At 39.0% G+C, this 12960-nt stretch overlaps 1 protein-coding gene across 1 annotated transcript in view; it reads left to right on the top strand.

The window, feature by feature from the left end:
• Positions 1-547: 547 nt before the first annotated feature.
• Positions 548-12960, top strand: part of LOC139128122 (uncharacterized) — a 57219-nt gene continuing 44806 nt past the window's right edge. Inside the window, 1 exon segment of the mRNA XM_070693961.1 lies at positions 548-916. Coding sequence (XP_070550062.1) covers positions 641-916 — 276 coding nt within the window. The 5' untranslated portion in view covers positions 548-640.

Here is a 12960-nt window from a genome sequence, read left to right as displayed (position 1 = left end):
AATTGAATTCAGAATAGGATGTGGGAGTTGTAAAATTGAATTCAGAATAGGATGTGGGAGTTGTAAAATTGAATTCAGAATAGGATGTGGGAGTTGTAAAATTGAATTCAGAATAGGATGTGGGAGTTGTAAAATTGAATTCAGAATAGGATGTGGGAGTTGTAAAATTGAATTCTGAATAGGATGTGGGAGTTGTAAAATTGAATTCAGAATAGGATGTGGGAGTTTTAAAATTGAATTCAGTAATAGAATGTGGAGTTGCAAAATTGAATTCAGAATAGGATGTGGGAGTTGTAAAATTGAATTCAGAAGCTCAAAATGGAAAGTTGTAATGTTGGCATGGATTAGACACCGTAGACAGACGCCTCTATTGTTGAAAACAATAGAATACTTCACATTCTTGTTTCCTATTTTTCTTCAATTCACACGCTGATTAATGCCGCGTTCTTGCTAATGTGCACACCTGTTGATAACCAAAGTGAATTGCCATGGTTACATACTCCCGGCATGCATTGCGTCTCACGCGAGAGAGTCTTGCAATTTTTTCAGTCTGACACGCAGCTGTCGCACACTAACTGTGGTGTCGCAACGGCTGTATCGCTTTTCTTTGCAGAGAACACGCAACGTATCGAGAGGAAAGATGGCTCTCCGATGGTGGCCCATCACCGCTGGCAGTCTGAACGCCAAGGCAACTTTACTCGCCGTGTGTTTTATGTTCCTACCGACTGTGCTGTGTAAAAACTCCAGCCAGTGCGTGGCCGACTTGCTTACGGATACGCAAATCTACGAGTACAGTCAGACGGGAGAAACAATTAACTTAGCCGAAGCTACATGCCTGATTATTGGCTTTGGAATATTCGCCGCCCTCCTTGCCAAGGGTTTTAGTCTTATAAGGAAAAGAGTCTTCAAAGACAAGGTAAATATTTTTTTTCATATTTTTGTTTATGCTTGCGGCGTATAATATGATACTCGCGCGACTACACACTGACAGCCAGTTTTTAAAATGTTTTAGGTTGTCCATGGTGGCAATAAACGGATATTTCCTCCACAGGGATTTCACAGAACGCAGTTGGCGCAAACCCTTCACGATGCTATGTACAAGACCATGACGGTATTTTGCTTAAACTAAGTCCAAGGCCAGAAAAATTATGTAGGACGGTTCGACTATTGTTATTTAGGTCACTGACGAGAACCATTTCGGAGGTTGACGACCAGTTCAGCCCATTTGGCAAAAATCTAGGCTATAAATACCATATGTGTGAACGATAACGTTTTCCTTTCACGAGAAAGTAAATAATGCCGCTACAGTAAAGTAAGAACGCTTCATCACGTAGACTATGAAAAATGTAAACCGTTGTTGAAAAAATCTCATTTATGCATATATCTCTCAAAATATCGGTCAAGAGTGCGCCCTGTCGCTAAAATAAACAGTCGTGAAGTGGCGCGCACATTTCAGGCGACTTCGCGTTCGTGTAGCTGCTGTTATGATGAATATATTGTGATGTACATTTTTTACGTTTTTTGTCTGCGACAACATTGTTAAAGGCAAACACCATCTGTGCAAAACGTAGTCGGGCAACTTTCAGTGACAGCAATCGTCTGGTCTCCAGTGATCGAGTGACAAGACAGTTGTACAGCCCTGCATATCATTGTGTCATATGGTTCTTTTTTTTTCCAGATTTCGTTTCAGAAAAGGGTTGGGTGAAAATAAAACGGCCGCATGTGAAAAATGGTAGCGCTCTTTGGTAAAAAAATCATGAATTTTCAACCAAAAGATCTCGTATGCATTTGAACATGCTCATTCACGTTGTCAACTATGCAAATTAATATGCAAACACGAAGCCCTCAGAAGGTACTAAACACAAAGGGGTGTTAATTTCGTCTTTTGTTTACGGTAAAGTGCACCTCCGGAACAGATAATTGGACTCAATTTTTTTTTTAATTCTTTTCTGATGTACCACTTGTGGAAGTTCATTTTGAAAGTCTTTGAGTAAGAGTAATTTTGACTCTCTTCTCCATAGGGTTGTTACAGAGATCATGGATGGCGGCCATTTTGAATTTTAAATATCGGTAAATCTTGGTGAATTTGTTTCTGTGGTACCAAAATTTGCACGGTGACCCCCCAATGTTATTCTTAATTTAGAAAGTGCGAATGGTTGAAAGATTCCTTAAGGTAAATTTGAGCGAAGCTTTTAAATATTTAAATTTGGAGGCGCCTACTACCTTAATACCAAGGTGTGATTGCCAAGCAAGGTCATGGGCGTGTTCAAAGACTTGGGTCTACACCCAATTTTCAGGGTATAAACACCAAAAAATCCTCCACTGTGGCAGGCCGTCTTTTAAAACAAGGAAGTCCAGTGAGAGGTTAGACCGAACTAAGGAAAACGTTGACGTGGTTTTTACAACAGAAATACTGGCAAAAAAGTTGTTCCGTCAAGCCTTAAACGGACTTCCTATAATAACAACGTGAAATCTTGATTGAGAGCACAACGCCCTCCGTTCCGACAGGAGTACAGTATGGTACTGGTAGGAGTGAAGTATTTTGAAGCCTTTTCTGGGTTCATTTGCGCATGCGTAACCATAGTCTACAGTGTCTTTGCAGGGAACAAAATGACACAATGTATTGTCGGGATTTCGATGGAGCGAAATGGGTTTTCACTCCCTTCTTTCAGAAAAATATCGAAACGTTAATTTTCCCCAACTTGACCTGGTTGTGTACTATGAACTTGGGTTAATAAATTGGCTCTCTTTAGTGGCATTTTCTAATGATTGTTGATATTAAACGCTCGCTCTTCTTTAGCTTGTAAAGCTCCGTCAATTTAGTTTCGGGCGATATTAAACATGACATATAAATCAAACAGCCATGTCTTTGTATTTTCATATTTATTCTATTCTACGACGTGTTTGAAGTCTGTCATGTACCACACGTTTTAATAATATCAATTTGACCTTGAAACGAGGCATTGAAATTTACTTTTCCAATATTTATAAAGTCGTACAATGCTGAGTCTAATTAAATGTGGCACATGTAATGTAGTCCCATTTCAGTATCTTCACATATTCGCATATTGAGTCGTAATGGGGAGAGGGACATTTGCCGTAAAGTTTCAAAGGCTGCGTAATAGATTTCTGCCAATGCGATCTCTTTGTCGACTCCGGTTCTATTGTACTGCTTCCCTTTGGCTGTCAGCGATTTAGCGATTGTCAAACCGGCCAAACACTAGTATTTTTCTACAGGTCCGTCCTTTGAATGTAAAGTTAATCAAAAAACATTATATGCCCCTTCAGGCATTTCCTTCGTAATTGATTTGTTTCTCGGAACCAGTATATCACTGTATACATTTCCCTCGGTGCCCTGTGATTACAAGGATTAGCGACCGTGGATAATTGAGAATTGTTCTCGGCAAACGAAATGTCATTAGATCAAAACACTCCTCCGCAAAAATGAGATATCAGGTGCAAACGATAACGATTCGGAAATTGCTCGAAACATGACTTGCCTGGCCATTGTCATTTTTGATGACAAGGCCTATGATTAATAACACTTGCAAGAGCGGCAATAAACACAATTAATCTCTGCCATGGTGATATCGTGGGTAACTCTTATTTCATTTTAAATTCGGCTAGTTTTTCATTTCATGTCGAACAATACACACCTGTACAATATATCACATGGATAGATAGGAGAAGGCCTATGACCAAAGTTTTAATTTTAAAATGATCATCATTCAAACCCTGTTTCATGTCTCCGGGAAAAGAAAAGAGGTCACATAATTTATCCCCGCCCGGCCATTTTGATTATAATAATAATATTTAATAATATTTGGTTCTTATATAGCGCACATATCCACAAGTACATGTGATCAAGGCGCTTTACAATTATTATTACCCCTGGTCACTGGACCTAATATGATATCACTCAACTCCCTGGGGAGCAAACAACAGCTCACATGTGCAGCCAATAAGCGCAGCAGAGCTAAACGCACACATAACAACCTCTGTCCTACCAGGTACCCATCACTCCTGGGTGGGAGAATCAATGAGGAATAAAGTGCCTTGCTCAAGGACACAACACCACAGCCATGCCGGGGCTCGAACTCACCATCCTTTGATCGTGAGTCCACTGCTCTAGCCACTGGCCCATGATGCCTCCTCGGCACTTATCTTATTATCAAATATCAGTGAATTGTGGATTGCTTGCGTCATCACGATCTTTACATGTTGACTACTATTCTTTGTCTTGATTATGCAGAAAAATATTGAACTTTACTCTCGTCGTTTTGCGTTTCGCATATTACTTTTAAGTAAAACAGATTTTTTTGGGTAAGTCGAACATTTTAGTGTTTGTTCAATTGCCAAATTATGTCCATCTTTTTACGTCAACTATACAGCTTCTTTAAAACATCTTTTTCATCAATTATCTTGATGAAACGCATGACTCTAAAACCTAACTTGAGGTTGTTATTTTGTTACAGGACAGAAATTATGTTTAATTTTGATATGTGCCAAAATTCCTTTCCGTAGAGAACAACTTTCATTTCAGACTGCTTAACACTTCAAATTAGTGAAGCTTCTCTGCAATATCGACTTCCTACAATAATATCAGGTATATTTAATGTCGTGTTAAGATGGCTGAAGAATGTTGAAGAACGAGACGACTTGAAACAGTGTGTTTTGATATTGTGATCCTCGAGATACTTTTGGGTGCAGCCATCTTGATGTTAAATTGATATACCTTGTAGCAAATACTGCTGTACCGTGGAGGTTCCACCTTAGTGAACTTCGAAGGCGATTATGCTGTTGCTGCTTTCCATTAAGTATAGAATGCGCCTCGCGGACAGATATTCAGACTCTCAAACTTTTCCAATTCTTTTCTGATCTACCACTTGTTGGGGTTCATTTTAAAGCTCTTGGTGTAAGAAAACTTCCAACCGTCTTACTTTTTCGAAAATCGAACTTTGCTCTCTCCATAGAGTTAACACAAGGGATGGCGGCCATTTTGAATTTCAAGTATCAGAAAATCTTTAATAATTTGTTTCTCTCATGTATTACCAAACTTGGCACGGTGCCCCCCCCCCCTATTTTTATTCCCGATTTTGAAAGAGGATGATTGAATTATCCCTTGAGGAATATGACATTAAACTGGTCCAATCATTTCCATTCAAGATAATTTACCAGGTCCATGGGACATTTGTGATTTACAAATTTAAGTAGGACCATCCTGAACCACTGATAGTTAGTGGTGGTACCAGATGTCTGTAATGGGTAAGCGTACCCTGCTAGCATGCTACACCCGTCAGGATTGGTCCCAAAATTGTCTAAATATCGAAGTGATACAGTATATGAATTACTGTAATAAGTCAAAGCCGGGAATGCTGTCGCTAATCATTTGAGTGACCGAGGTGTCACATTTGGCCACAATGTCGTCATATCGACGGTAGACTTATTTGTAAGTCCTAACGAGTCTTTTTGATGTTTATCCCTGTCTCACTAGTTTTGATGCCAGTGAACTGTGTCTCAGTTGAAAGTCAGCGTAGTTTGAGCAAAAGTTCAAGTCTCCGTGTACTTTCGAGGCGCATACAACCTCAAAGTTCGCTGCTTTCAGAAATGTATTTGTACATTATATAAGAGATCAGTGAGGTCAACGACCTTATGACTCAGGCCTTCTGGCTCTGAAGCAAATGAATCATCACGTGAACTATGAAGCATGTCAACCACCTGCGGCCATCTATCCTCTCTTATACTCGGTTCGACCAGGTGATTTTGCAAAATATAGTTATTTCAGCGAGTCATTACGCGCAAGTGTTACTTTTATGCAAATGCTCCGACCCGGATGACTATGATGCAATCGATCCTACACTGTTTTCACATAGTTGAATGATCGACTAACGATGTATTCAGAGATATGAATCATACGTTCACCAAAAATAGGCGCGACGCGATAACTCCATCACATTGAACCAAACAATAGTTTTATTTACAGATTGCTATCAAGTCCTATCGTGGCTATGAACTATGGATGTCGATTTACGGTCACGGTGCGAAAACAATACCGTCAGTGGTTGTTTTAAAACGTCAGTTTTTCATTATTATCGAGGCTCGTATAGGAAGACTTGTTTGAGAAATAGTCTTGTATTAATCACCCATAAGCCTATAGATGATCTGGTCGATCTTTGGTTACGGGGGTGACCTACTTACAAGTAGACCGACAGAGAACAGTGGTGATATGTTTTGTAAGCAAAAACTACAAGGTCGATGGTTTGCGATTCAAGTGACACTGATGTGACCTTGAACATCGTATTTGATAACACGTTGAAAATTTCACATCACCACTGTGACCGTAAATATGTCCCACAATTCGTAAGATGGGGTTTATCTCTGCACGAGTTTCTGTTTACAAGCAATGTATTTCATGCACGATATCTAGATGCACCTCATCATCATAGCTGCAACATTTAAATTATACGATGTAGATTATGACAGACATGTTTTAACTTTCATCAATCACCATCGTACCTTGGATACAGTGTTTACATGGGTCGTATGGGTCCCATACGACATTTGAAAGAAAATTTCTTTATAAAAATATCCAAGTTGTTCAAAGACTGTAGAAATATTTACACATTCGACGTTGATTTCTGTAACCTGCCAAAACATTTGTCAGGAGGGAAAATTTATCTTTTAAAGCCTAAGTTATTGGTCTATTCACAGTCCTCCAACACACAGGCTGTGTTACGTCTATACTATACTTATAATAGCTTTCTTATAAATAATTGCATTCAAAAAAAAGCGAAAGCTAGATAAAATATTGTGTAATTACCGTATCCCGTATAGATAGTTCGAACTACCGGTAGTATGAATCATTCACCAAGGAAACTATTGCAATTAATTCTGAACAGAATTCCCTTTAATGAGTGCATTGTTTATTTCCTCGTCGTAATATAATTTTCATTCACGTTTATGTCAAGCTCTGGTCCTGTATAACACTTCACAGAAACGCGCGACAAGGACTGCCGCGGGGAAATTCACAGCCGCAGAGAAACCTTCAAACATGGCGGCTAGAATCAAAGATGTGAAATATTTCGATCAGCAGTCTCTTAAGAAGATTTTTTATCAAAAAATATCTAATATGAACAGTGAACTCCCACTTCCTGTTGAAATTATATTTTAAATATTTTCTGAGCAGCAGCTGCACGAGCCTTCGGGCTAAGTCCTTGTGTGATATTTGCCATGTATTTAACGCGACGATGTCGATGAGATTTCATATTTGCGGTACCTTACGCTCTGGTGTTTGATATTCGATAGAACATGCATGCAAGATCCTCAGTTGACAAGTACCTGTGGCGGCGTGCTTTTATACGCCATTGCTAATATGCATTCGAGAAAGATAAGAGCCACATGACAATCTCCTTTTACAATTTTCTGTCCTTATTTTAAAAAAACGGCACACGGCGGACGTGGCTTCAAGAAATTATTATCTCTTGTACTTTTATTCTTTGAGTTTCAACTTACACGGCTGATCAAATCCGCAACATCTTGCAGACGGCAGAGACACACAGACAATATGCAAAAGTTGTACTACCTAATATTATATAGGGCTCAGCCCTTTGTGTCGCGCCAGGGGTTAAGATTGGCAATGTTATTTGTATTGATTCATGATAAACTGTAATTGTTACTTCATAAACGTTTATATGACAACTATGCCCAGTTTCCCTCTGATGAAAGCAGTTCACGTACTTACACGACGTCAAACCCTGCAGCAGGGCAGGTATAGATTTTCTGTAGCGTGTAAAAATTTTGGACAAAAATTGGCAATTTTTACAATGATAACAGCCTATTGCGTTAAACAAGGGAAGTATTATGCAATCATTATCATTGCAATGGTAACCGCACTGCCCACCTTCCACTTGCAAGCTGAAAACTATAGCGTTCCGTCTAAAAACTTGCAATTTTTGAATCTAATTATTGACACAGGGGGCGCTCTTCTATAATTCAATCCCAGCATTCTTTGCGTATGCCCCCGTTCATATGCAAGACAGTTTTCTCCGTTATCTATATCAACGATACTTTGTATCAGCGACAAGGTGTATAATAACATTTACTGGCTAATAAAAGAGGTATATTTTATAAAAGGCATGTTATATCATAGTAATTTGTTTCGTATTTGTTTATTTACGAGTACTCAAAAAAAAAACATGGCGGCGCCCATGAAAGAAGGGTACACTTCCGGTTACTCGCATAGTATATTATGAATAAGCGCATGCGTAGTCAGTAAGCCGCTGGCGCGACTATTAAAGAGAATGACATATATACATTCATACATTCATATAGACTTGGTTCAAGTCGGTGAATTTAAAAAAAATAGAATCATTTATAATAGTTTCTCTTGTGTCTCTCCTATTTCGTACAAACCTATCAGGAATTTGGCAGCTCACGCCAGGTTTTCCCAGCGATTGAATGCGTCACGTTTGAGTCTGCGCAGTAGTGAGTTAGTTTCTGCCGTGATTCCGGGTGAAACTCCGCTGTATAGCGTTCACTCCACTCATCGCGTTCACCCTACTCATCGCGTCCACTCCACGCGCGCGTTTCACATGAAAGCAAAATACAAATCATTGCGTTCACTCCACTCAAACATTCATACATCACAGACTTGAACCAAGTCTAACATTCATACAGACAGACAGACATACATACATACAGACGTTGTACACCTATTTGGACGCCCATCAAGAAACTCTTGAATAATCCAGAAAAAAGGTAAAAGGGTTGCGTTTAATATGGCCGCTTGCTGTGTAAACCTGTTTTGCTAGCGCTCTCAGTGGTGGTCTGATTTCAGTGGTTCCCAGGCAGCTTTCTGTTATATTTTTCATTTTTACGAGCTCGTCAATTTGCATATTAACAATGGTTAAACGTTATAAGAAGAGAAAGAGTGATCCAGACTTTATATACGGTGATTTCGGTTCGGACGATGAGCAACTGGTACAGATGGTCTCGTGTGATCGCAAAAGTAAGCGTAAACAACGTAAGACTTCGGCAAAGAAGCGTTCCTGTAAGAAATTTTATGCCGTTGCTGTTGGTCGAGAAACTGGTGTTTTCGCTGATTGGGACGCCTGTCATCAACAGGTAGATGGTTATTCTGGTGCGTGCTTCAAGGGATTCAATAGTCGAAAGGACGCCGAAGAGTTTCTGAGGAACTATTTCAACACATGTGCTGGTGTGGGCGGGAAATCAGCCAGATCTGACCTAGATTCAGTACAGAGTTACAGCATCAAGTCTGTCGACACTGAGAACATGCATGTTCCCATCGCGCCTTCCATTTTATACCAGGACCCTGCTCCTCACGTTTCTGTGACTGAAGTTACGGACTTTTCGTCTCCTGAAACCTGTGTTATGAAGCCCTTTACCATGAGTGGTCCACCAGTTGATGTACGGACAGAGTTTGCCGCGCGTCTGAGCAACTCCACGAGAGCTTCATTCATTGTGGTGGTGACGTCACCGAAAATTACTGTGGTACCGATAGAAAGTTAGCGGAAGATAACTGTCTTGCATGCGACAAATGTTCACAGAGTTATGAGAAGTTACAGCATAACTACATTTCCTTGACAGATCGATATAATTCTTTGTTGGAGGACATGAGTTCGTTGAAAGCAGATGTGAGAGCGATGTGTATCAATTTTCAGACCAAGTTATCAGACACGCAACTGGCTGTGGAGTCGCAGTGCAAAGGTAGAGTGTTGGCAGAAGTACGTGAGTTGAAAAGTGAGCTTTCTTCAATGAAAACTTTATTCAACCAGAAAATTTCCGATGTCGAGAGTAAATATGCTGTGGCAGATCGTGGTGTTTCTGATGTCATGAGCAGAATTTCTAAAATTGATGAAAGACTCTCGATTGTTAACTCAGAGCTGGAGAAGGTGAACGCTCCGACGTCACAGATGGGCAGGTTCAGTACTCGGGTCACATCGTCGAGCGCCGTGAGTGCACAGATTTTAATACGTACAACTCCCCGTTGACAACCGTGGATCTGCTTCTGATCGCGACGATGACATGTTATCATCTAGAGAACATAGGGTAACGACTTCTGATCCCAAGTCTACTCCGCTGGTCCAGAAGTCCTATATGTCGGAAGTCGTGCTTAACGCCGATGTATGCCAGGACAAATCACCATCCTCCTCCTCATTCCCGACATTGAACTCGAAAGGTTTTGATGTCAGCGCTAGTCGCAGTTCAGAGCGGAGTCGTGGTCATCAGTACAACAACTTTACAGGCGCGTATGCGAGAGATCCTCAACAGACTCATAACGTGATGTTGCTAGGTGATTCTAGTATTAAATATGTCCGGTCAGATGTGTTATATAAAAATAGAAGTTCTGTCAAAGTTAGAGCTAGTGATATTGACGATGCCCATGCACGTCTTCGTAATTTTCAATATGGTCCAGCTGAGAAATTTGAGATTGTTATCTGTCATGTGGGTTCAAATGATGTTGCTGACAAACATGAAGATTTCATCATTGATGGGTTGGTTTCCTTATGCAATACAGCCAAACAAGTGTGTCCAAATGCAATTGTAGTTATTTCAAGCATTTTGCCATTTTGGGGTGCTGATTCATATCTGAACGACAAAATTGCTTTTATTAATGATCATGTCAAAAGAGTGTGCGCTTCTGTTGATAATTGTGTGTTTGTTACTCACAATAAATTGAGTAAAAGCCGCCATCTTTTTCACAGTGATGGGGTTCACGTCAACCCGCAGGGTACTAGTTTACTAGTTGGTGATTTTAAAGGGTCTGTGAGAGCTTTCTTACGGAGTAGGCACAGACGACCTGCCTATCATTCATGGAGTGATCAACATGATAGAGGATTTCAATATAATAGTCATAGTCCTCGCCAGTTCAATATGTTTAGTACAAGTCAGATATCCCGATACCGTAGTAATGGTAAAACTCATACCAACAACATGTATACTGATCGAGTTTACAGATATTACTAGTGTCTTTGACTGCAATATTGTGATTGTTACATGTAATTTTCCTTGAAATTTTGTATTCCCTTGACTTGTTTTGTTGGTTTTGCCTTGAGGCCAGTCTGAACAGTCACTTCACTGTAGTGTTCGCTTTGCATTCTAAATAGTTGCCTATAGGTATTCATACTGTGTTTGTGCATTTAAAGGAATTTACTGCACAGTGTACTAGAAAATTTAAGAGGAGTAAGTTTGTCGTTTATTCCATACTGTGTTGCATTGTTGCTGTTTGTCTTTTTTATAACTTTTTTTAACTAATGTGTTTCACTGCTTTGAGAAAGAGCCCTTGTGGCCCAAAACAACCTGTACGTTCTCATCTGCGCATTGGAAGTTGGAATATTCAGGGTGGTTTATCAAATAAGTGTAATGATAGTGATTTTGAATCTATCGTTAATAAGTTCGATATTGTTTGTATGCAGGAAACTTGGCTTTCTAAGTCTAATGTTTTACATTTAAATGGTTATAGTTATTTCAGATCAGATCGTATTATAAAAAATAGACGTAGTAAGCGTGCTGCTGGGGGAACTGTTGTTTTCTTTAAGTCTTGCCTCAAAGAGGGCATTCATAAACTTGGATCTAATATTTCTGATTTTCTTTGGTTTAAAGTAGACAAAAATGTTTTTCTTTAGAAAAAGACATATTTATTTGTTGTGTTTACATACCTCCACAAGGATCTGTTATGCATTTATCGAATGATTACTTTGAGACTCTTCAGTCAGAGATGTTAAACTATTCTCACTTAGGGAAATAATCCTTTTGGTGACTTTAATGCCAGAACTGGTAAGCTTCTAGATTTTATTAAACATGATGATGTAGAATTTTGTCCCACACCTATGGGTTATGTACCTGACATTATTCAGGAAAGGATTTCAATGGATAATGGGAAATCTTGTAGTAACTATTTTGGTAGACAACTTTCTGAATTGTGTTTTAAGAACAATTTATTAATTTTGAATGGTAGAACTGTTGGAGATTTAAATGGTAAACCCACTTGCTATAAAAATAATGGATACAGTACAGTAGATTATTGTATTGCTGCTAAGAACCTTCTTGATGATATTCAATATTTTAGAGTATATGATTACACACGTTTTTCTGATCATTGTCCAGTTGGTATTTCTATTGTTTTAGGTACTTGTTCCTCTTCCGCAGTTGATAGCACTGTTTGTAATCCATGTCCAAGCAGATATATTTGGAATGATGATGCAAAACAACAATTTTTAGAATCTTTGCAGAGCTCATCCATTCAAGCTGAGCTCAGTAATTTCAGTACTGTCTGTAATAGTTCTACTTCATGCGATGAGTCTGTTGCTACCTTTGAAGCTATTATCCACAAAGTTGCTGATTGTTCTTTGAAAAAATTTACACCAAGACCTAGTTCCAAAAAATCGAAATCAAAAGCAAAGAAAAAGAAACCTTGGTTTGATAATTCTTGTTATGCAGTACGCACAGAGTTAAATGAGGCTTGTAAACTTTTAAGTCGTTTCCCTTGTGATCCTTTCATTAGAGGTAGATGCTTTACTTTAAAAAAAACATTATAAAATGCTTATCAAGCAAAAGAAGCATATTTACAAAAAGAATTTGCTTGAATATTTAGAGTATTCTCATTCTGAAAGTACGCAGAATCATTGGAAGTTATGGAAAGAAATCATAGGCGATAGTGTTACTGACAGAAGTGACGTTTCAATTTCTCAAGGGGAATGGTTTAATATTTTAGAAATTTAGCTGATGGTGGTCATGATGTTTCTGATAACTTTTCTGTACAAGTACTTTCTGATCTGCATTGCATGGTAAAGAGTAATTATGATAATGAGTGTCCTATTCTCAATTGTCCTTTTTCTGAAGCAGAATTACTTAAAGCCCTCTGTAAGTTGAAATCAAAAAAGTCCCCAGGTGCAGATGGTATCTTGAATGAAATGTTGAAGTTTGGTGGACAAAGTTTGC

Source organism: Ptychodera flava, unplaced genomic scaffold, assembly GCF_041260155.1.
Source record: "Ptychodera flava strain L36383 unplaced genomic scaffold, AS_Pfla_20210202 Scaffold_44__1_contigs__length_1314385_pilon, whole genome shotgun sequence".
Classification (NCBI taxonomy): Eukaryota; Metazoa; Hemichordata; class Enteropneusta; family Ptychoderidae; genus Ptychodera; species Ptychodera flava.
Note: the sequence above shows the minus strand (reverse complement) of the source record. Positions and strands in the feature narration are given on the sequence as shown.